This window comes from Paramormyrops kingsleyae, chromosome 9, assembly GCF_048594095.1.
Source record: "Paramormyrops kingsleyae isolate MSU_618 chromosome 9, PKINGS_0.4, whole genome shotgun sequence".
Classification (NCBI taxonomy): Eukaryota; Metazoa; Chordata; class Actinopteri; order Osteoglossiformes; family Mormyridae; genus Paramormyrops; species Paramormyrops kingsleyae.
Window position 1 is genome coordinate 30,341,796 of NC_132805.1, and position 25,743 is coordinate 30,367,538.

At 41.3% G+C, this 25,743-nt stretch overlaps 1 protein-coding gene across 2 annotated transcripts; it reads left to right on the forward strand.

Moving 5' to 3' along the window:
* The first annotated feature begins 222 nt into the window (after nucleotides 1-222).
* Nucleotides 223-20,297, forward strand: LOC111844024 (doublecortin domain-containing protein 2). Of its 2 annotated transcripts, none has more exons than XM_023812101.2 (9): nucleotides 223-1,594; nucleotides 2,363-2,417; nucleotides 5,987-6,063; nucleotides 6,171-6,305; nucleotides 6,519-6,668; nucleotides 7,006-7,060; nucleotides 8,055-8,220; nucleotides 17,085-17,173; nucleotides 18,711-20,297. In XM_023812101.2, the coding sequence occupies exons 1-9, from the start codon at nucleotides 1,308-1,310 to the stop codon at nucleotides 19,254-19,256; spliced, it is 1,560 nt and encodes a 519-aa protein (XP_023667869.2). In that variant the 5' UTR covers nucleotides 223-1,307; the 3' UTR covers nucleotides 19,257-20,297. The 2 variants fall into 2 exon arrangements, with proteins under 2 accessions (XP_023667869.2, XP_023667878.2); XM_023812110.2 differs by having other exon boundaries at nucleotides 7,039-7,060.
* The last annotated feature ends 5,446 nt before the right edge of the window (nucleotides 20,298-25,743 follow it).

Below are 25,743 nucleotides of genomic sequence, written 5' to 3' on the forward strand. Positions count from 1 at the left end.
ACATATTGTGAAACTAACTTTTATTCACAAGCGACTAATTGTACCTCATGTCGCAGTAGAATAAGCTAAAAGTCTGGGTTTTGCGTGGATTCTTTGAGGGTTACACATAAGCACCACTTCTGTGTTATTCTGCCATCTTGTGGACGAGCTGAAATACTGCTTTGAATTGAATCTGCGTTACATGTAATATACCGTAATATAATGTTTTAGCTGAAAATTAAAGGCAGATTATTCTATAAAACATATTTTTACAACGCATTTGTAACGTCTGTCATTGATAATTATATCTAGATTTCTTTACTTGAATCAGGGAGATATATTTAGGCCTATAATTTATAGACCTATGTAGATATCATATAAAACATAAATGCCCTCTCACTCACCATGGCTGATTAACTAGACTAACAGCAGCTAGCCTTTAAAATGTTCTTCTATGTTACTACTTTATCAATTTGTTCGTTACGTTAAGCGTAAATTACTGTAATTCTGTATAAACAAAACTTATTTATGGAGTTAAACATGAGATTGCTTAGATCGAGTAGGTAGTAGCTAGGCCTGCTTTATAGATAAATGCAATTATTTTTATTTTACAGTTGATCTTATAGCTTTTGTTGTCCGCGAACGAGGCTATTTAGCTGTTTGTTGTCATACTGTGGGGGGAACAAACATGTTTTTAGATACGGACATAGCGCATCTATGGGGAAGCAACATCCTGGCTGCGCGCTGCAACCAATTCTCTCGGCGCCTCATTAAAGCGTTGCCTGGTTGTGAGGCTCAAAGTTTGGGGGCAATACTGGCGATCTCCTGGTGGCTTTAAGCTGGCTGGACCTAACATGTGAAAGGAAGCAGGCAGCGCTTGTCTTCTAGCTGTTGATTACGTTAATCACGTTGCAGGAAGATGGTGCGTGAGTTTCTGCTGCTGGAGATGTTTCTATAGAAACATTTGGAGATGGTTGGGAAGCTTCCCCTGATATCTCAGAGCTTCATGCAAAGCGGTGCATGACATGCGTCCTCTCAGCTGCCATATCAATGCTTAGGCACCAGTGCTTCGAAACAGCCAGACAGCGTCGCCTTGAAATAAAGCTGCAGGCTGGTATGATTTGCTGAGGAATATGCAGTTTGCGTGAGTTATCTACGGAAAGTTAAGGGAAAGTGCGCTCTCTTCCATCCGGAGCGTTAAGAAGAGCAATACTCATCATGCACTTTTTAATATCACGACTGTTGTAAATTGCATCGTAGTCCCAAATTTTCTAGTGCTCGTCTAATACCTTGAAGGCTATAGGTAGTAACTAAATTAAGGGCGCATCATGAGCGCAGAGAAGCCCAGCTTCCTGTCCCAGCCCGTCGTGAAAAATATATACGTATATCGCAACGGCGATCCTTATTACGAGGGCCGCCGGCTGGTCATTAACGAGAAGAAGGTGTCCAGCTTCGAGACCTTCCTGCGGGAGGTAACCGGCGGCGTGCAGGCTTCGTTCGGCGCCGTGAGGAACATCTACACGCCGAAAGCCGGACACCGGGTCTCCTCCATGCAGCACATCCAGAGCGGGCAGCGCTACGTGGCCGCGGGGAGCGAGAGGTTCAAGAAGCTGGAGTGAGTGAGAACTAGGAAAAAACTGTAAAATAATATATTGTTTTAAATCCTATTTATTTCTTGGTTTACATGACCACAAGTTAGTTTCTGCAAGTCTTGTGTGTGTGTGTGTGTGTGTGTGTGCGCGCGCCCTGTAACTTTACGCCAGCGCGCGTGTGTTAGTGTGATCCAGGTGTACGTTACATTTTGGGGACCAAATGTCCCCACGGTGTTACACGGTTGTAACGTTGTGGGCCATTTTTTGAGTCCCCACAAGTGGAAACTCAATTTTATAAAAGTCTGTGCCTGCAATCAAATAACTAAAAATACCAAAAGTCTTGTACTTTCTTTGGTTACTTATGGTTAAGGTTAGGGGTTAAGGTTGTTGTTGGAATTAGGGTTTTGCCCATAGAAATATGTGTGTGTGTGCATATATATATATATCAGTAAAATTAGGTATTGCCCTGAAATTTCTGGATGTTTATTGTGTCAATATTGTATCACTATGTTTGTTTCATTCGCCATTCAGCTCTGCATGCTTATTCTCCACAGAGTACATTTGGAGTATATCTCTATTTTTAGATTTTGTTTTTGGACACATTATTTACAGTGGTGCTTGGCCGGGAATATTCTGCAGCTGAACATCTAGATAAATATAGGAAGCCTTAAAGCTAAGGAGTGTTGCATTTATCACAGCATTGTGATTCGTAGTTGTTGCAGTTCGAGTGTTTACATGCTTGGTTATTATTGCTTTTGAAATACACAAATTATTTTGCCCATCCTTTCCAGCTATTCACAGATCGGGACCAAAAAGAAAAAGCTTCTTCAGAATAATGGAATAATGGTAAGGTCCTGCCTTCATTTTGTGGTAGATCATTCATTTATTCATCTATTCTGCTGCAGCACTGTGAATTACCTGACTTACACTTGCAGAAAGCATTGTGCTGCTGGCATGTGCGATTGGGAGTAATGCAGAATGGCTTTCTTTTGCTGTCATTTGAGGGGGACTTAATATTCTTGCTTCAATTGAAACCCTACAGACTGTTTGTCTTGATAATGACAGCTGTAGTCGTATCTCCCCCTCTCCTTTTGCCGTGGTATAACCTCACAATAATTGAGTCTGATTTTTGACATGAGGACATTTCCAAGGCCCACGTTTTGGCCAAGGACAAACAAATCAGATATAGGAATCTGTTTTTTTTTTTTGGGAGGAAAGTGAAAGCGATTACCGCAATGTCAAGGAGTAGCTTTACTTAATGCGAAATTGTCTTCATCAGAGGTAATTAAGCCTGCTCCACTTGACCATAAAAACCTGTAGTGGGCTTACTGAGTAATGTACAATAATATCCAAGTGTCATATCACAGACCATCTCTACCTGCCTTTTCTGTCTAAGTTCTCTGCAGAAAAATAGAATTATGAAACGGGAGAAAGGAACAAGCTGAACAATGAATCCTGGACAGATGTTGGGGTAGGAGGATTGTGGGTCCATTTCTCATAGTACACAGTGGCAGAATTTGCTACTACTCAAACCATGCGTTTGTGTGGGGCCCCTGTGGACTGGGGGGGGGGCACTACACTAAATATTAAATAAATGCGTTGTTATTTAGGAGATGCTGGAGCAGCACATTCCGCTAAACGGCTAACTACGATCTTCTGACTCTACTCACTAGCTAACGTTAATGTCATATGCAGCCGTGAAGCGATCATATCCCAGCGGCACCGCGAATGGAAAAGAAAATCAAAGATAGGGAGTCTATAACAGAAAATTTGCCGACCAGTTTCTTCTAGACAAAACAATGAGGATGCAGCAAACTGTACAAACGCATGGAAGGCGGAGGGGCCCAAAGTGACCCTCCCCTCATTGCCGGGCAACCCATTAGTTGACATAGGCTGCTGCCTAGGGTGCCGTTTTTTTTGAGGGGGTGTCGACTGGCTCCTCCCTGGCAAGCCTCACCACCGGCAATCCAGCCGCCCTTGGTGCGAGGATTGTGTACAGCTCACTGCCCAACCCAAGGTGAACTCAGCCAGTGAAATTCGGCAAGGGCCCTTCCTAAGCTTTGACCGTTACTGATTGTAAGTGATGGTCCACTGAAAGAAAATCCATATGGATGGTAGCGTCCAGATCGAAATGCTTTCGGTAGTTCCTAGGAATCAGAGAGGACATTAGGGACTTTTTCAGGGAGCGGTCTGACCCACAACAGGCAAACCATTTAGCTCAACAAGCCTTCCCGGTTGTCCTCATAGCCATGAAAAATGCCTCGTATTAAAACCCTCTGCCACCTCAGGAAAAAGACGCAATTAAATTTGCTAGTGGATGCGACTTGTTTAAAAGCAGTTCATTATGGCAGCACGGCTCATTGGAGTGGATTTGCAGATTTGGGATTAGTGATAGAGAATCCCATTAGGACAGAGCACAGCTCACATAATACCCCCATCAAACTGCCAGTGTCACACCCGCAAATGAGAACCAGCTGTGCAGAAATTCCTCACCGTTGTTCCTGTGACAGATTTTTCTCTCTAAGTCTTGGTGAAAGAGTCAGCCGGCAAGGAAGGGGATGCATGCAGCAGCTCTCTGGGTGAGATGCGTCAGGACTGTGCACTTGGGGAAATGAAAAAAGCACCAGGCTCAGTCTCTCAGGGAGATGTTAAAATTGAGTTAATAAAGAAATAAGGAAAATTTTAAAATAAAGTTGCAGAAGTGTAATGAATAGGGAATCATTTCAGTTACAGATTAATAAAAATGTAAAATTTTACTAGCGTTACTTTAACATGAAAGTATGAAGACTATCGATGCATTCATTTCATGTTTAATTTTGATCAATTTATAAAAAGATGTTAGCTCCTGTAAAATAAGGAAAATTGCGTTTTACAATAGGAATGCAATAGGGGGTGTAAAAATATTAAAGTGTCAGTATTTGCTGCTTGTGCTCTTCTTGTATTTCACTTCTAACTTTCCGCTCCTGCGCCCCAATGAAAGCAGTTTGCCCCTCCTGTTAGAGTTATCAGATAGACGAGGTGTAATGTTCACCCATCCTCCCTGCTGCTGAAGTGTGATATCGCGCTAACGATTAAATATTCATTCCTGGAGCAGCAGCAGTGTCTGGACATGTGTGGCGTCAAACCTTATGATTGCTCCCGTGGCTCCTCTCTGGTCGGTTTCTGCGAGAATTCTCCCTTCGCCCAGAGATTTAGTCAGCATTCCCGTTACATTGCAAACGACGCAAGTGTAGGAACCTTTTTGTCGTCTTGTAAAATCCAGTACGTGAATTTGTTCACCATGTTTCCTTGTTTTTACCCAAAGCTTTTTATGAGTAGGAGCTGAGCTACTGGTTTCCCAGGTAATTGGCAAGACCAGACAGGCTTAAACAGGCAATCTATTCGCGGGGGCCGCACTGCCCCATATCACCCTCTTGTTCTCTCTGATTGTTTCAATTAGAGAGCCCTCCAAGCATTATTTTTGTGAAAGCTCACAGCGCCTCGGCCTCGACCCCTGGGCCCCCAATGTCTCTTTATCCCGCAGGAGCGTGGATCGCCGTTGCTAGGGAATGGGGCCCAATGAAACGAGAGTTCGACCATTTTACTGTCCCAGCCCTCCAGTACAATCCATACCAGACTCGGCCCTAATAAAATCTAGATTGGATGGCTCACAAATGAGAGCTGGCCTCATTTTTTTGTGCGTTACAGACATGAGATTTTGCTTTGGAGTTACGTACTTGGGGAAATTAAGAACCTGGTTATGCACTGCAAAAAAATGAAAATTTAAGTATAATTTTCTTATATTTAGACAAAATTTCATTAATAAACTGACTAATATGACATCTTATGAACAGGATTAATTTGCTTGCATTTAGGCATATTGTCTTATTTTAGGAAATCTTACCGAGAACAATTTTCTTACTGCGCTGGCAGATAATTTAGCTAGTTTTAGGCCGTCTTGTCTCAAAACAGAAACAGTTTATCTTAAATTTGAAAAGCCCTTTTTCGCAGTGTATAGCGCAGTGTGTCAGCCTGTGTCTGTGAGGACGTGGATTACAGGCAGACGCACTGCTGGTGTTTTGCTGCTCTTTGTAGCTACATGGTTTGCTGTTTAGCGAAATTATAGTTACACGAAGCCGTGTGCATACTTCATGAGCTAGCTAATGATTAACAACGGATAATTAATGAGGGAAAAGTGCTTAACACTGTAATCAGTTGAGGCGCTAGTGTTTCTTCATGAATAATTCATTATGTGCCATCTAATGTAATTGTATAGCTTCTATTTTTACCTGATTGGATATGCACAGCTACAGTTACATTGTGCCTCGTTGAAGATACAGTACAGTAATAAATAGTGCTTAATGTTGTAAAATTATGTCATAGAACTGTGGCTTTTAGTGCCTTTTTCAAATCTCTTTTTCTTCTGTCGTTCTCAGGTAAAGCCGGCGGCCCAAAGCCATATAGTTGCGTCAGCGAGGTTCCTGAAACCCATCAAAGAGCCCTGTCTGATTTTGTAAGTCCACTGGCACGTAGAACTCTTCCACCCGGGTTCGGCGTGCCGGCAGGGGAAGGCGTGTGTCTTCGCAGTGCCCAGTGCTGACACACTTTGCCATTTTCCAGCGTGGTGGCGAATGGAGACATACTGAACCCCCCTGTCCGGCTTCTGATACCGCAGCGGATGCTCGGCCTTTTCGAGCGAGTGCTGGAGATGATCACCGAGAAGATGAATCTCAGGATTATGGGAGGCGTTCGCAGGTAGCTGCTGTACAAGTTAACACGTTTAACCTTAACTTCAGGCTGGGACTCGTGGTGCTTAGAACACGACATGAAAGTCATTAATTGCATTTATGTTTTTGATTGCACCGGATCGCCCTCAGATTAAGAAACTTTCTTCTCTTAAGGTGATAAAAACTTTCCCTGTATTTCATGTATTCAGACCTAAAGGCCACCGTGTTTCATTCTTGGCAGCCTGTACACGCTCGATGGGACATTCGTCAGCGATGGAAATGACCTGGAAAGCGGACAGTACTACGTGGCTGTTGGGCGAGAGAGGTTTAAGAAGCTCCCCTATAGTGACCTCATATTTGCCAAACCAGCATCGATGAGAAGATTTGTTGGGTAGAGTTTATTTGAACCATCTAACCTAGAAATACCTAATTAACATTGTCTTTATTCATACAGATAGCATATGTTTTATAAGTAATACACACGTTCATCCATCTTCTCAACCTATTCTAGCCAGGATTGAGGAGTACTTATTGCCTAATTTAATTTTTAGTAACTTTACGCTTGCTTCTATATTTTGATATTTTGATGTTGGTACAAGTGTTTCCAGGTCTGTATGGCCTTCCCAGTACATGCCATTCTTTGAATGTCTCTACATCAGTCTAAGTGTTCTGTCGGAATCTGCAATCGAAATGTATGAACATGAAAACTGTCAGATGTGATTTTGTAGGTCAAAGGCTGCCTCCCTGCCTCCGATTTACAGAGTGAAAAAACAGAGCGGACCCGTAAGTGCACATGGCTGTTATACCTGGGCTTTCTGCCACTTAAGGGGCACCGGGGGGGGGCTGGACGTAGGAATTTACCGGAAAGAAGGACTTTAATATGAAAGAAAAAAAAAAACGAATCGGGGCTGCTTTATGTGTCTGTTCAGTAGATTTTTTTTTTTAATATTAGGCTTCTGACTTTATCTGTCTTGTCTTTTGGTTTAACATAACTATTCTGATTCTTTCAGTCCATGTATAGAAATATTTCACTTCAGTTGTTCTCTGCTCCATGCTGTTTTAACAAAAACATAGGTAGATAACATAGGTCATACTTTATTGGTCAACAGGGGGAATATTAAAACAATACTGATATATGAGGAAAAATAAGTCAAAAACTTTATGTATATACATGTAATGGCAGTAATAAAATGTGTTTCTAAGCATACAGTAGGTTGCTAGGCTGTACCAAAGTTAACTGTCTTGCTCAGTTCATGGTTATTTGTGGAATCATGGGTAAAAATGCAGTTTCGCTGGATGCCTTCATCGGGGAATTTAGAATCTACATTCTAGAGCAGTGTTTCCCAACCTTGACCTCTGGGACACCACAGACCATCCACGTTTTTGCTCCCTCCCAGCTCCCTGCCAGACAGTCCACGTTTTTGCTCCCTCCCAGCTCCCTGCCACAGTCCACGTTTTTGCTCCCTCCCAGCTACCTGTCAGACAGTCCACATTTTTGCTCCCTCCCAGCTCCCTGCCAGACAGTCCACATTTTTGCTCCCTCCCAGCTCCCTGCCAGACAGTCCACGTTTTTGCTCCCTCCCAGCTCCCTGCCAGACAGTCCACGTTTTTGCTCCCTCCCAGCTCCCGGGGAGCAAAACTGTGGAGTGTCTGTGGTCCCCGAGGACCATACTGGGAAAGACTGTTCTAGGATGTAATCATTACTTTTCCTAGGCTTGATCAGAGAAGTGAAGCACATGACAGCTGAAGAAGCTCAACTTCCCTTTGCGACCCGCAGGTGGACAGTGATCAGAGTAAATCGATGGAAGCAACCAATGGTGCATCAAATTCTAAGATGGGGTCCCCGAACCAAGGCAATGAGGCACAGCATTTCCAGGCCCAGCTGATGAAGCTGAGGCAGAGGAAGAGCATGCTGACCATATCGCTAGGAGCCCAGGACAACGGTAAGAGCGTCTGTTTCCCTGGCAGGAGCTGAATGAACACGGTACTACAGCAGTCCAGCAATCACTGCAGCTCGCCGGCCTTTAGTTCAGACAATGCTAATGATAACACTCCTGCTAAATTAATCAATAACATTAAATGAAATTTGAAGCACCTGAAATTTGTAGCTTTAGCCCTTGGATGCTGCATAACTTAAAGCGTTAACTGATTGGTTCTTCAGTTCCTGGGAAAGCATTTCAGAGGCTTGAGATCTGTGTCCCGTGTGCCGTGATTTTTCTCTAAATTGTTAGGGAATAATTGGTATATCATCAGCACAACAGCGAGCAATGTGGATACGTGGTTGTAGGCGTGTCAGAGATTTTTAATTCATTTTTCACAGAGACCGAGCATATCAAAATTGATCAGCATTTTAATTATTTCAATTAATTAGCCTTATTTTTGCCCAGGGTTCTTATTCTATTAAATTAGATTTTCTGTTTACATTTGGTCATGTTTAATTTGTGTATGCATTTTGTTCCAGCGTCATTTTTGAGTTATGTATTTACATATATGTGAATAGTGTATGCAGGTTTTAAGGTAGGCAAAAACATTATATAAAAACATCATTGCACAGATTTTTTGAATATTTAAAGGATCTTGTGGTTCTGTAGGTGTACAGCAGATGGCGCTCCAGGACTAAAAGCAGAGGTCTTTATCCAATTTGTGATTTTCATTGCCATGGCAAACTCGGTTGTAAAAAGATAATGACCCACGTGCTATTAACATTCACCACAATGATTCCTGTACATGTTTGTTTTAATTTTACACGGATACACAGCAGTCATTTTGCTGTGCAGCCTCCCTTTCCTTTAACAAAGATCTGAGTGTCAGCATGCGACACATTCCCATTTTGCCACATGCTACATGCTCAGTGTTGCTCTTCATGACTGGATGATGTAATCCCAGTGTTCTTCGAAAGCCCACCGCTTCACTCAGCCACTAGGTGGTGCTAGTGGTCCAGGGAAGGGACCCTTTGAGCAGTACGGATCATTGGGTAAATCGCATTACATCACCTTCTTATTTTAAACGCAGCTAAGATGTAATTCAGCTGTTCTTGAAAGCAACACCCTGGAGTAGATTGAAAATTTCTAAAGCTAGGGAAAGCGGAGTCGTTTGTAAGGAACGGTAGTGGCAGCGGTGTTCGCATAATAGTCCATTAAAATGCAGGAGGCCCAGTTAGCACCCAGATGGCTGATGGAGGGTTACTAATTTCCCCAGGTGATGAGAGACATTCTGCCTCTCGTTCTTCTATCCAACATCCGCTCTCTGCTTTTTTAAATTCAGTAATAATTTATCGCGGTCTCAACCGAAGGCTGTGTACTGGATACAGATTTGATTGTTTTTTCGGAATATGTTCATGTTGAACCACTTAGGGATCAAAATTTGATTGTAGGACTACTAAGGTTTATATTCGATGTGTATTTGATTATAATACAGTACAGGTTTGTGTCCGAATATAAGTTTTAATAGCCAAATGCATCAGGCACTCGTGCTGTTTTTAGACAAACTGGCACATCTATAGTTGGAAGATGTCGGGCTATAGCAGTAGTGGAAGTAAACTGAACACATCGTAACTGAACACATCGTAACTGAACACATTTTCATATCCTGTTTTTGTTTGATAAATCCTTCATTCCTGACGTCTCCAAGATAGAGCAGCTGAATAAAAAAAATATATATCCCTTTTGGCTGATGCCCTGGGGTTTGGTGCAAATTAACTGAGCTTTTCAGAGGTGTATCAAAGAACATCTCGCACAGGCCGGGGGGAGCAGACGCGCTAGAACGTTCTGCAAATTGATGTGAACAGGGCATCTGGAGAAATATAATTAGTCTTGACAATTGTGGGATGGCTGTTGGGATATTTTATTCAAATGTCCATCACGAAGGATGCGAGAACCTGATGGCTTCCTCTGAGACCTAACAAACCTCTGTAAGTTTATTACGAGTTTTACATCTTCTTAATTTAGAACCTGTGTGCATTTTTTTTTTTCTTCTATTATCATACTGAAGTAATCTCTCATAGCAGCTGCAGTAAAAGGCATGAATGAAGTACTGGCGGGAGTTTTATAAAGCAGTGCTCTTGGCTGACTGGCATAAACAGCTTTCCTGCTCATTCCCTACTGGGCAGCACAGTATTCAGGTAGACAGATATTTTGCATGTCTAGAAGGCAAAAACGTTTCAAGCTGCAAGTGTTTTGTGGCATCTGCGCACACACAGTGTACAGAAATGCACACCTGCCTCCTGGGTTATGCTCAAAAGGAAATAGATAATACAAAGAAGAAATATGAAATGATACATGAAAATAAATGAAATTGTTAAACTAAAAATATAAATAAAATGGCATAACGAGACAAAAAAGAGGTATGATATTAGTAATTGTAGAATGAAGATGAGAAATTAAAAATGTAGGTAAAAGTAAAGTAGAATGTTAGCTATTGCTTTAGAGGTTGGCATGTTACGTCAGATACGTAGCAAACGTACGGCTTGTAAATACGACTTTTTGGCATTCCTCAGTTAGCCTGTAAGAGACTTAGCAGCCTTCTGAGAGAAGCTCACACTTAACGCATGTTGTTTTGCCTTCTTGAGAACAGTTTTTGGGGCCAATTTCACGATTAAGAAATGTGATTTGCGTAGATACCGTGTCACTCAGCCGGAGTGCCAACTGCCGGCCGTTGGACGGTTTTTAAAATTTGATTTGGACGAGAGAAAACGGGGAGAGAAAAAGAAACTAATCTGATAAGTGTTGTTAAGATGATGTCTTGAGGAAGATCGGGGTGTGTGAGGACCGCGTGAGCTTGGTGAAACATGCCCGTACATCCTGCTCGCCAAGAGGTCAATGTTACATGATTGTCCTTTAGAAAAGGTCTTCCGGTGGGCGGTATAAACCAAGCATTCGGGTCTCTCAAGTGATAGACTTCACTACTACTAATTAGTGGAGTCGTTAGGTTGCAGGCGGTAGGGTACAGAACTAAAAGATTAAAGCAACGGAGCACAGAGAGGGATAAAGAATTGTGTGAGCAACCAGGATCCCTGGCATGTTAATTAACCTTTAAAACCGCATATGTGTGATGTCTGTATTATTACATTGTTGCTTTGTTGAATGTGCCCTTTTTTTCTTGGTAATAAAGTTAAGCCTATACTTTGTGGTCTCAGCGTAACTGTTTTCTGGAGTTCAGGAGTGTTTCCCGAAGCCTTCTTAAGCCTTTTATGTTAAAAGATAGAACTTAGGAACGACATGGCATTAAGGTTTCAGCAAACCCACCCCCCCCGCCCCCCGGATTCTTTTGAGACTTTATATATGGGACTGAGATGAGGTGTACAGCTGCATGGGCATATATTATATATACTGAAGTGGGAGGTGCATACATCTCCGATCGACAGAGGAAGTGATGTAATTATGATGAACTGGACAGCCGATTGGCCGTTAAGTTCCAAGCAGCCTTCCAGGAGTCCTGATCTCCTCGTGGTTAGTGAGTATCTGTCATCAAGCCCGGCGGCAGCCGTCTGCCAGTGCTCTGCAGAGGCTGACGTCACAGCAGCCTCGGCCGAGCCGTGCGCGGGTGGCCGGCAGACCCCGTGCGTGTGGCCGCCGCCTGTCCCCGCCCACAGTGCGAGGAGGCAACTTCCATCCCGGGAGCTGCAGTGCGAGCTGAGCAGTTCATGCACTTCTGGTGTCCTATTGCATGAATCACCACATGGACTATTTTATGATGATGATTATTATTATTATTATTATTATTATTATTATTATTTATTAATAATAATAATTATTATAATGCATATACCAATGAAAGTTTCATAGTCGTTGTTGGATTTTTATTATTAATACTTATATACTGAGCAATGTTCTCCATAACATTTGTGGCTTTTCACTTTCTTCTTTTTATTTTTTTTGCTAATCTTCCTTATTTTTGACTCGCTCTCCCAAGTGGAATTAATATCTGTCAAAGAAGCAAATTATTCTCCTGCACAAAGCGGCGGCGGACATTTAAATTTTGCGCAATTAAGCGCCGCGCAATTTCTGTGATGACGCGCCGAGCTGGCCTGAGTGGCCGGGCCTCCTGCCGGGGGCCGCTCTCCGGGGGCCGCTCACTGGGGGCCGCCTTGTTTTGTTGTACCTACTGAATTAAAATAGAAAAAAAAGGAAACGACGCAACAATAAAATGTGACAGTTAATCTGGCAGTGAACTGCTCCGTTTAGCATTTATGCAAATTGCCTAAATTGTACAGCAACATATTCCTTCCTTTTAAAACACAGCAAGATCCGGAGACATAACCACATCCTTTCATTATCTCCTAGGACAGAACTTTATTGTATCCTCGCATTTGTATATTTTTATTTATATATTCACATTCTTTATCTGCCCTTAAAAAAATAAAGCGTGCCTATTCAGCATTAAATTACGCTCTATTAAATACTGCAGAGACCATACTATGCCCGGGGACAGTATTTTTGCAGATGTATCGTAGCTTCTGCTCTCTGAAAGACACATGCTAATTTTAATTACACTGTGATAAAAACCTTTTCAAAATGAAGAAATAAGCTATGCGTATTTCTAGCATTTTTGGAAATACCTGCTAGGTCAGGATATTAAGTTGAACTCAGTCCCTGTTTTCTCTCTTTTTCTGGATGTGGCTGCTTCCAGTCTTAAGGTTAATATTCCCCACCAGAGGAGCAGGATACAGCCTAATCAGCAGCAGCCCCTGAATTCATGTCTGGCCTTCTGCTTAGTCACCCCATTTCCAGTATAGTCTCAGGGTGTCCAGTGACCCTGTACTAAATTCGCTCTTTAACAGCCCTCAGTGGTGCTGTTCACCAACACTCCAACCACCAATTTGTGTGGGGCCCCTGAGGTTTGGGTCCCCCTGCTGGTCATACTTGGTCATACACTAAGGGGACAGGAGCCCTAAAGTGACTTTCTGAGTGCGGCCCAGGAAACAATGACCCTTCTGGTCATTCTGTGTTTTTAACTTAGCAGCTGATTTTTCCAGTGAAAAATACGGGGTGACAAAACAATGCAGTCAGTTAGAAGGAAGCCTGTTTTTAGGCTAGGAAGCTGAATGTTGCCCTGTCTGTTCGCAGACAGTGACCCAAGTGTCCCTTCATTTTCAGCACAAACAGCTTTCAGCATAAACTTGGGACTGCTGTCTCTTGAGTTAGATGCGTGTGCGGGGGGGGATTTGCATAAGAAATTAAAACATGCTGCTTCATGTCTTGTTAAAATGTACATCAGGACAACATGACACTGCTTTCCATTTGTTCTGGGGTTCAAAAGCGGGGGGCTTTCTGACCTTCTGAAGGCACTTTATTGGATTATGAAGGACATGCTAATCTTCCCATGAGTGTGATAGGTACAGAAGAGGCTCACATAAGGGGGAAGCTACTCTGGGCGACCGTACGCTGATTAGGACCACAGTAGATTATGCACTTGGAGAAACTTCAGATGATGACTGCAGTGGAGGGTGAATGACGGCGTTGTGTTATCGGGACAGTCTGCCAAACTGTAAGAGTTGCCTGAATTTTAAACCTCTCATAACAGCAAAGCTAATCCTGAATAGGAAAAAAAAATTGAATAATAATAATAATGCACATTTTCTGCAAAGTAAACAATATTATGCACATCTCCAGCCTTTGTACAATAAAAGGGAAAGAGTCATCAATGATTAAGGAAAATTATGGATGAAATCGGACAGTGATGAAAAATGTATATTAAGAAGCACCTGGTACCTGAACTAACACATGCAATCAAATCAACACATCAAACAAACATGTTTCATGTACTGCCTTTATGACATATTTTTCTGTGAGAAATATGTTGTTGGGGTCTGTTCCGAAAATGTATTTAATATAAAGTAGAGTGACCCTGATCTGTACTTGTTGGTTCCATTCTTCTCTGGGAGCAGATTAAATCTGAGCTGTGCCGTTGGTTCTGATCCCAAGCTTCACCTGTTTATCTGTGTGTATTATGGGATGTGTGACAAAACACATTTCGATGTACCTGCTCACATACTTGCACAAATGGAAAATAAAACATCATTTTATTTGAAACTGAGTAGCGACTGGCCGGCCTTTAATGATTGGGCCGCTTGATTTCCTCACAATGAAAAACTGGCTTGTGATGTTGATTGGAATAGAAAATTAATATACGGTGATATAAAATAACTGAAAGTCTGCTATTATTAAAAGTGCGATGCCAAGCAAGAGTTATTTAACTGTGAGTTTCATAGGCCACAATTCCCCCTGGTAGCAGACTCCAGATATATTTTGAATTTCTTACTGAACACATAATGACTTTGGTATGTAAATAGCTTGCGATGCAGAGAGAACTGTCTTTGAAAATTGTGCTTCAGAGGGGCATGCACAAAGTAAGCAGTCGTTTTCAATGGCCACCATTATCCGTTGGATTTAATGAAGGCAAGATTTTTAAATTTTGTGTTTAATTTGATTTACATTCAAATTAAGGCAGGCCCCCATGCTAAATCGCATTAAAAATGTTTATAGTCGCATTAACTTTCTTGCATACTGTCAGTGCTTTGGACTACAGTTAATAAATGCGACCGATTTCCATAAAATATTCAGAGGAGCCCATTATTGCCATCACGTCTCATCTCTGCAGCAAAACCTCAATCAGTTTTGCATTTGAAATGCATTAAATGCCTTGGTAAAATGTTATAATCCGTGCACTAATATTTCTTACTGTGGTTACGAGGGGAACGGGAAACTTACGTGGCGCACATTTATTCATCTGCTTAATTATTTAAAGTGTATTGATTCATCAGTTTTTATTTGAATTTATAACTCATTAAGTATTTAAAGCATTAATGTAATTTTCTTGTTTATCAGAGCGTACAGCGGCACGCCCGCTGATTTACCAACTTAAGAGCTTGTGAAATCAAGTAGCCGCTCTTGCCTTCCCCGTACACTTCACTGGATCTCATTTTTTATTATTTCTTGAAGGAGATTACAGGACTGCTAATATGGATTGTTTTTAATAAGTCCTTTATGGAAAAGAGAGAGCGGACACATCAGCACAAGCAGCGTTTCCCTGCAGTGCTTCTGGATACTTTTTACTCCTTACAGAACATTTGTTGGCACGTTGATTCTTGTCTTTATTTTCAGTGAATCTGTGGCATCAGAAATGTGGTCACAGCTGCTGAATGAAAAGTGAATCGTCAAGAGAATGGCGATTTGCAGAAGTTTGTGTACAACGAAGCCCAGTGCAGCACTGTCTGTGTAAAAAAATGATTTTACAGCACGTAAATGATTTAAATTGAAATGATTTGTGTTTCTGTTAGATCAAGTCCTGACAGTAAATCATCCTTCATGCTCTAAAGGTGATGACTGAGCTTTCTAAGTAATGTTGCTGTTCAGGTGAGACAAAGGGCAACTCGTCTGGACCTAGATGGTTGTGAAACTTTGCCCACTGCTAATTAAAGTTGTCCCAGTAATTTTTTGCCCGATCAGTGTAGAGGGGGTGGTGCAATGGTTCGCCATGTTTCCTCGCACCTCTGGGACTAGGGTTCGAGTGTCCGCCAAGGCCCCATGTTAAAAGCACATAGCCCGCGATGGGTAGAAGAGTGATGTCACCATTGAGGCCCCTAACCCCCAGTTGCTTCAGGGGTCCAGCTCAGTTTCACATTGCTTTGTATAAAAGTGTGTGCTAAATAAATAATATGTATATGTTTAACTTGCTTACATTAAGATGGCCCACTCATGTGTTTGAACATGTGGTAGGTTTGGCCATAACCAGACTTGCTTGGATGGGAAGATCCTCTCTATCTGTCCATCATCACTCATGCAGCTGCTTTTTCAATTTGTTTCTGTCAGAAATTACCTCAGGATGTTCACTCATATGTGCTCTTGTTATTTTGTAAGATGTGCTGCTCCTGCTCTATTAGCGCTTACACTGTCACTGGGCATCCACTGGAAGCTCAGCCTAGCTGCCCTTACACAGTCACTGGGCATCCACTGGAATCTCAGCCTAGCTGCACTTACACTGTCCCTGGGCATCCACTGGAAGCTCAGCCTAGCTGCACTTACACCTGATATTTGTAATGTGTCATTTGCCTCACTTGTACGTCGCTTTGGACTACAAGCCAGCTAAATAAATGTAAATGTTACTGCTACTGGCCTAATATACATGTCCGGATTCAGAACTGGAGGTATTTGGACTGTTTATTCATAGACCTGTGTGGACAGATATTAAGTAATATGACCTGTTCTGCAAAGGTCAAAAGAGGACAAGACCATATGCTTTACATCCCATTGGAACTGATTCTGAAGTCATTCTTTTATTTACAAATGTCAAGCCCCGTTTATTAGACAGGGATTTGAGCATAGAAAAAAAAAGCCTTTTCTCTGAGATGCGTGCGAATGGGAATGTGTATAATCCTATTAGGCGTCCTCCCGGAGAGAGGCCTGGTGACAGGGTCTGCACGGCGCCCTGAGATTACGCGCCATCTGCTGAGCGGGATGCTCATCTCGGCGTTTACATTCCGCCGGAGTTAAAAGCGCCGCCGCCACTTCAGCAGAAGCCGGATCTGAGTCCGCAGGCCGGCCCGTAATCCGGCAGGTTTACAGAGTCTCCTCCCCGCTTCTCTGGAGTGCCGTGGGGGTTTGGGCCTGCAGCCTGCGAGGCGGCGGGCGGGGGACCGCGGGCGGGGGACCCTGTCCCCTCCACACTCTGATACCCCCATCCCTCTTTCTGTTCTCCGTTTCTTCTGTGCTTTCCGACATTCCCATTCCCCATCCATTGCTCCACCAGGATCGGCTTCTTCCGGTGATGTCACTTCCTGTGTCTCCTCACTCACCCCTTCCTTATATAGATGAAGGGGACCAGAGAGAGGAGGAAGATGCTGCAGATCCAGAAGCTAACCAGCACGAGAGTCCGGAGGCTCCCCTGCCCTCCGAGGAGGTTAGTATACATTTGCATTATTTTATAATTCAGGTACAATATAATGTATATTGGTAGGTCAGTGTTTCCCAGTTTGGTCCTTGGGGACACATAGATGGTCCATGTTTTTGCTTCCTGCCAGAGAGTCCACCTTTTCGCTTCCTCCCAGCTCCCAGTAGGGAGGGTGCAAACATGAGGACTGTCCGCAGGTCCCCAAGGACCGGATTGGGAACAGTGCGCTAGGCCCACCTGCTACAGTACCCCTCCCCAACTGAATGCGGCCTCACTGACTGTCCCTGCACAGTGTTACAGTAGCATTACTGCATTTTGGGTTTCACAATAAACTACAGTCCAGTTCTTTCATATATACAGTACACACTCTTTGGTTATATGGTTACTTACACCAACAGTGTAACAGGCTTTTTTATTGATATTTTATCATTTTGAATTGACTACATACTATTTTTGTATGCATTTCTTGTTGGAACTGTTGTTCCTTAAATAAATTGATTGTTAAAGACTAAAGGTTGAGCAAACACAACTGAATCCCTTACACTTACTCCCTTCGCAATCCTCATTATTACTATTATTGTTTAGTTCTGGTTATAATTATTGACACAACTCTATTACCCCTCCCCTATGTGTAAACACGATTTAAATGATGCAAATATGATTTTGACTTAGTCACTGTTTATTGTTAGCCGTCTAACCTTTGTGTGAAAATGTATGCATGTGTGTTTGTTCCATTAATAAAATCTATTTTAAAAATAAATCAATAAATCCCTTGCACTACTAAACTCCAGCATACAAAAAAATGGTGTCTTAAAGTTCACCACTAGGGGATGCGGTGCTCTCCCTGGTTCAACAACTTTGAGACAAAGGGAAAGATGTCTAGACAAATATTTAAATTAAGTACATGAAGGATGGTCAGGGAAAGCCAATAACGTGCAAACCCTGTCACTTATTGTACAGGTACTGTTGATGCCTGCCACCAGTCCTGTGTAGTATAGTCAAAATATTAGCATAATTGTTCCATTCCAAAAATGAAAAATGAACAGTAAATCCAGAAGGTGAAGACTGAGCCTGTACTGTTTTCGGTAGGTATCACATTCTTAACCTAACAAGAAGAAATATGAAGTAGAATGTAAATTGTGACTGGAAAAATAAGGCTGCAAACCCCAGGTTGAGAGAGATTACGGTGATTTCCGTGCCTAGTTACTGACGTTGTCCACCAGTACCAATTCTGAAGCCTTTTATCTCACATTATTAGCAAGCTTGAAGATGACCACTCATTTTAGTCATCATTACATGGCTCCATAAAAAGCAGTGAATGAACATTATCCTTTTATCACTTCTAACTCAATAGTACGACTGATAGCTTAAAATCAGTTTAGCTAGTTGCACGCTGGTGTGGCTTAGCTAGCTATTTTATTGCCAAACTTTCTGTTCAGCATGTACAATGCAAACTAAAATCAATTATACATTTAGACGGATAAAGCTTTTACTTTTAATGTATACATGAAATTTCAATTTGGCCTTTTCTTTAAAAAACAAACAGATAAAAGGAGAAAACGAGACTGGCACAGAAGAGAGTGCAGGAGGAAATGATGACAGAGAGGAAGATGTTACTGTCCCTGGTGCCAGCGAGCTGGAGGAGGAGGAAGATGGAGCAACAGCTGCAGTCGATGGAGAGGAGGAGTCAGACACAGTTGACACGAGGCCTTTGGTAAATGGAAATGGGGAAATGAACGAGGGAGAACAGGACCCCACCCAGATCTTAAACAGGAACGAGGAGAAGAGCGAGAGAGAAGCAGACAACCCCACTCCTGGTGTAAATGGAAATGAAGTCAACGGTGAGGAGGAAGGGGATGGAGCAGAGGACTGCGGGGCGGAAACGGCAAATGACCCGTCTCCCGAGATGGAGGACAAGCAGGCAGAGGAAGAGCTGGTGGGTGGGGATGAGAAGGAGGAGGGTGAAGCTGGAGATGGAGGACAGGAAAACAGTGAGCTGGAGGCTAAGGACAACACTAATGAAGGTGAGGAGACACAGGAAGTGACATCATCAGAAGAAGCCGATCCTAGCGGAGCACCAGAGGGGGAATAGGAATATCTAAATGAAGTAAAGGACACTGGAAGTCCCAAAAATGAAGAAACATCCCAAGAAACTGAGGACATGGAAATTAATAAATAGCCTGTTGAAGATAACAATCTAGCAGGACAACAATACATAGACCTGTCTGATGTCAGACCCTAAGGGCGACAGGAATTCTGGGAAAATAAAGCTCCTTGAATTAAATGACAAACTATTGAATACCTCAATGAATAAAAAAACATATTTCCACTGAATTGGCAAATTAGCCGAACAATTCCGAATAGATCTATTTATTTTTAGTATGCAGATATTTTCTGAAGATTTAACACAAGGTATATTTTGTAGGGATACATATAAGTTTTATTTTATCTAGTTAAGGTAAAGTCTGTGTGGATGCTTTCCTTTAGCAAAGCAAAGTAATTCTATCGTGTTCTTAGAAAAAGCTATTTTTTTAATTTCACCAGTCTTTTTTCCCAAAAAATCTCAGGGAATTTAATGAGGGACCTAATAATCATATGAATTAAAAAAAATGCTCAATCAATTAGCAGGTGGATATTTCATGAAGCCGCACAACCCAATTCAACATGTGAACAATATTTTTTCTGTGTTTTACATGACACATTGTAACTCCGGCTTTCCATGGAGAGCGTGTTGTAGGGTGACGGAGGACAGCCTCCCCCTGTACAATTTCCAGACTACTTTTAGTTAATATTGATTTGGCAGGCAAGGTGCTTTGGGAATTACATACATCCATACATCTGCCACATCACTAGACATGGCTCAGAATAAACATTCGGCTGCACGTTACTGCAAAGGCCGCCGTGCAACAGGGAAAATGCACTAGGGCTCAAGCAGTGATCATATTTTGTGAACAGCTTATGTAGACATAGTTTAGTTAAATGTTTATAATGTAGATGGAAAAATCTGGTTAAGATTAAAAAAATAAACTGCATTCTTAAAATCTTTTAATGTGAACTTTGAAAGCATAAGAATAATGAAAACAACACATTTTGTAGTTACTGAGAAGAAATAAATGTTCCTATATAGTAAAATGAAGTGTTAAGCATCTTTCATCAGCCATTTGAAATGTACTTTGACCTCTGTGCATCCTTTGGCTATGCACACACAGAGACAACAGGTTTCACACTCTCTTCTGTCTGTTTATGCCAAGTTGTCAAATTAAAATAACCCCAATTGAGCTAACGATGAGCACAGGCGGGTACTTCTGGTCCATAGAGTAAAAGTCCAGACCAAGATTTGTTAAGTACTCTGTGACTGGGACATTATGCTGAACTGGTTGGTTGGAAGAAAATCGAGGTCTGGACTTTTTACTCTCTGGACCTGAATTGCCTACCTCTGGTTTCGAGATCCTCATTTGAGAAGTTCTTTGACCCATCAACACTGATGTCAGTTTACTGAATGGTGCGAGTGTCCAGGGTGTGTTCTTGAAAATATGCTAAGTAGCTAAGCTAAATGTATCTTATATATAACAGAATTCAGCTCAGCTGATGGGAGAGACCTGCTGAGAGAGCTATTTTAACATTTAGTATTTAGCATTTTGCATAAAAATTATTAGAAGTGTATTTATAAAGTGTCCAGTCTTTGGACATTGGGTTAGCTCTTGATTACAATCGCTTCTGTCTTAGGCAACGTGGCTCGGATTTCTTAGTGTGCCCTATTATCTGTTCATTTTTATATATGTTGGTATCAACAGGAATTCAGATGGAACATTTCGTAATAACCTTAGTTCTGACTACAACAGTGAAATGTCAGTCCTACCCACAGACAGAAGAAAACAAACTGCCCTCTCCATTAACCTGCCCTGAAAATAGCCTCCTTTTTGTAAGTAATACAGAAAAAAATGTGAGCATTTTACTGGTCAATCAGTGCAAAAATTATTGTTTTTCCGCATGACTTACTTCTGTTAATTTTAAGTATTACATGAAATCTTGTAGGACTCTCCCTTATGTCAGTATATTACACCCAAGCAAATTGAATGTTCTGCTATGTCATCTCCCAACATGGAGATCTGCTTAATTAAGTGAAACTTCATTTAGCCATAATCAATAGGAGTCATGGTCAAGACATCCCAGAAATCTTAAACTTTTATAGCTATAATTTTTGCTTTGGGTTTCCTTGCAGGATGGTGGATCATTTAGCTAAGCAGCAGCTCTTCGCAGTCAGGTGTAGTTGTGTGTGTGCGTGCGTGTGTGTGTGTGTGAGTGGGTATACCTTACCTTATGGGGACACAATGTCCCCACAACATGATGAATACCCATTTTTTCCCCCATAAAACTCAATTTAATAAAAATCTGTGACTGCAATGAAAAAACTAAAAATGCAAAAACTCTTGTATTTTGCTTGGTTACTTATGGTTATGGTTAGGGCTGGGTAGGAGTTAAGGTTGTCACAGTTAGCGTTAGCATTCTTCCCATGGAAATGAATGAGCGGTCCCCATAAAGCTATGTTTACCCGACATGCGTGTGCGTGTGCGTGTGCGTGTGCGTATGCCAGTCTAAAGTTTTTGCACAAGACTGAGATTTTCTACATTTGCATGTTAATGATTTAACATTTACTAAAGATACACTCGGTATTCTTTGCTAACAAATAAATGTACAGTATATTCACCATTTCAATATCTTTATTAACAAGACAATGTCATATCTTTGATTAATCAAAGTAACCTCCTCTAGCAGTTATAAAAGCAGAGAAAATCTGAGGCTGCCTTTCTGCAAGGGACATTAAATACTGCTCTGTTTCATGGGATGGAACAGCTAACCAGTGCATTTAAAGTTAAAGGACAGCCTAGAATTTGACTATGGCATCACTGTACAACCAGTTAATAAGATGTCAGGCATACACTGTTACATACTCTATCCATTTTATAAAGGAAACCTGTTTTATACTGGACTTATATTTTCATTTACAGTTCTTCAGTCAACTTTCCAATGTTTCAAAGAATAAAAATCTGCAGTTTATAAAATATATGGATTTGTGGTAAAAACCTGTGGTGTGCAAAGACTTTTGACTGGTAGTGTGTATTATATTTAAATAGTCCATTTATATTATATTTAAATAGTCCATGTATATTATAGTTAAATAGTCTATTATGATACTTTCTTGAGTATTTCTGATGTATGGCTGCTGTTCTGAAGTTAATAGCCATTTTTGTAGATTTTTATTATACATAATGCCTGAATTTCTGTAATTACTTCTGTTACTTTATTATGACTTCTGGTCATGACTCTACAAAAGTAAATACATGAAAAGAACAATTATCATTTCTCGGAAGGCCAAATTTGCTATTTTTCAAGTATTTTGAATGCAGCTAGGAGGGTTTTTAAATTGCAAATGAAAAATACCATACAAGCCTTTAATTTTTTATTTCAATTAAGGTTACCAAATGAAGGTAGTTTTTTGGCGGGTTGTCTAATGTAAGTCATGGGCCATGGTTTGTCTCCATCTATGGTCTTTTGCCAAGTGTGTCATTTAGGGAAAATTATGTTTGAAATAATTATCAGTCAGATTATTGGCTAAGAATGATGCTTTAACGAAGTATTAGTGGGGAGAGTAGATTAGCACTTACACTGATGAGCCAAAACATTATGACCAGCCCTACATGAAGTGTGTAACTTTGACTATCTTGTAAAAATGGTGCACGTCAGTGACTGGGATATATTTTGTTAGGGCCCAATGAAACTTGGTAGACAAAGGAACTTATTTAATTTTTGATTTCAATTAAGGTCACCTAATTAAGGTAGTTGCTTGTCAGGTTGTCTAATGTAAATCAGGCACAGTGGACATGGAGGTTTTCTAGTGATCTATCCTGATACTGACATTCTAGAATATTCTTTGCAGATGACTTCCCTTGACCCCTCCCCTTCCACGCCTTCTGTGTGCTCTGTTCCACCAGCTACATAACTGATTTAATTCATCAGCTAATTACCAAGACCTTCATTACCTGGCTCAGGAAGTCAGCTGACCAACTGGAACACAAACGTGGACTGGCTGTGTGGCCCAGAGAACTGACCACTGAAACCAACAAACACCAGTACCTAAATGCCTCCCATGTCTATCACTCATTTTTGTCTTTGGTTGATGACATTATTAAGAAGGTAAGTTCGTTTTAATTGACTGTTTCTTCAGTGATTGGCTCCAAAACAATTCACTTTGTAAGTGTTCAGTTACTGGATCCATGCACCTTCTACCGTTTATCTTGAACTGGTATTAATGGATTCCAGGCTGCATGGTTGACAAATCCATTATAAAACCACAGAAGGCTGTAGCAGGATAAACATTCCTGAAATAACAGCATTATACTTAATGTGCTAAAATATAGGAATATTTGATTCACTTCCAAAAATAGGACACATCTTAAAGTTATCAAAAAATATATGTTTCAGAAGGATCATTTATGTTAAGCATTTTGCTCAAGGATACTTCAGTTGGGATGTTTTTGGGTTATACAGTATGTTGTTGCAGTTTACTATTGTGCTACACTCAGTGGACTAACTACACCTAACTAGTACCAGGTAGGATTCACTTTAGCCTCCAGATCCCATTCAAGCATGTATGAGCTGTGTATTCAGAGTTGCCAGCCTGCACACCACTCACGTACTGAGCTGTTATTTTTGCACGTGTCTCCTTCCTGTTATCTTTAAGGAGTCTGACCGTTCATCGCTGACCTCTCTCATTAGTAAGGTGATTTCACCAACAAGACAAGCACGATGTCTGCCGCATATCACACCAATCTTTAACTCTGATCACTGTAGTGCATGAAAATCCCAGTACGACAGCTGTTTCTGGGATTCGTGAACCACCAAATCTGGCACAATCACGCCACATTTAAAACCACACAGCTCGTGTTTCATACTGTAGACGTTAAAATGCTCATCCAGACAGTAAACGAGTAAATGAACCACCTGACACTGGCTGCTGTTTGTATTCAGCTGCAGCCACATGACTGGCTGTTTGCAGAAGCAGGGTGATTGTGTTAACGAGCAGGTGTATCTAATCTGCCACTGAGCGTATGTTCTGGGCCAAGTACGGCCGTCCTTTGTATGTGGATCAAAAGTAATGACCTGTTCTAATCTAACAGACTTACTCTCATACTCCATCATTAGAGGACAGAACTGCCCCGTAACTGGGAAAAAGTCAGCTCAGACAGTGAAGCCCAGCTTGCTGTAGGTGATCCTTTGAGGGAGAGGGTGACCCCGAGGTCACAGGATGTCCTGCTTTTCACGCTATTTCTCATATTTAAAGACATCAAACACAGTCAGTCACTTCACATTGTGTACCATGTGGAAAAGAACTGATAATTGAAGGATTGCTCATAAATCAGAGAGACTGAGTGAACAGAATAGGTCTGGATTCCCACGTTAATGTGGAATAGGAATTTGGGGGCAATTAAACCTGTTACTTTTCTTCCCCCTGGCTGTAACCTTGGCAACCAGTCTCTATGATACATAACGTACCTGTGACCAAAAAAAGCTAGACATCAAGATCTAAAAAGCAATGTTTTTGCAAATATGCAGTGCTGTGTAATTAGTTATTTAATCTTTATGAAATAAATCACTAGTCTTACCAGATTATTGGCTATTGAGGTGAAGACCTGAAAAATAACTAATTTTTGGAATGATTTGCTACAATATTATGTTTTAATTAATCGTTTGTGTGATGTTTGTGTTCCAGTAATTTAGTACCGCTTTTGTAAAAATAGGTGTGGCAAATAATTAGCCTGAATCAGCTGAATTAAAATATGTGCACAAATTTTTAAATAAATATTATAATCTGTTGTATTGTTATGACAGCACATCTTAAAATGTTAATCCATCAGTCACATGCTGGTCCGGATGCACAGTTGTCTCTCTTGGCTAGGGACAGAGGTGTCGACCTCTTTGATGAAATGGTTTTGGTTTGATCCTGGTTGGTGTCTTGATGTAACGCATGCACTTCACTGACACGATCCTGTCAGGCCGGATCATTGACTCAGGTCAATAACTCCATCCATCCATCCATCCATCCATCTATCTTTTAACCACTTATCCTGTTCAGGGTCGTGGGGGGTAGGGGGACAGAGTTTGTCCTAGGAGGTGCAGTGGTTAGGTCAAAAACTGACATGTTCATTAACAATGGACAGCTTAAACAACCTCTCTGTTTATTACACGTCAATACACACGTGGCATGTCCATGTAACGCTGACAGATAATCCAGGTAAACCAGCTTACGTTACAAAATGGTGGTTGTAATATGCATTATGAAGGTCAGGAGAAACTTAAAAGAATCACGTTTTTCTTACGGAGATCACTGTTGGACAGAAACCTGAATGATGACATATGAATTTGAACATCAGAACATTATTCAGTGCTGTTTTAGTTACTTGTGTTTCGGCAACAATGTGAATAGTCTGTTAATTTTAAAATTCATGAGAAGAAATGCTTACAGTGATTTATAAATCATCTTTGACCCGTATTCAGTTGAAAACAGTAAAAAGACAAGA

What these genes read in the sequence shown, in the direction of transcription:
- LOC111844024 (XM_023812101.2), top strand. Translation starts at nt 1,308, where the DNA reads ATGAGCGCAGAGAAGCCCAGCTTCCTGTCCCAGCCCGTCGTGAAAAAT. An exon ending in AAAGAGCCCTGTCTGATTTT is followed by an intron (nt 6,064 to 6,170) that starts GTAAGTCCACTG and finishes GCCATTTTCCAG; the next exon opens with CGTGGTGGCGAATGGAGACA. An exon ending in TCGATGAGAAGATTTGTTGG is followed by an intron (nt 6,669 to 7,005) that starts GTAGAGTTTATT and finishes GTGATTTTGTAG; the next exon opens with GTCAAAGGCTGCCTCCCTGC.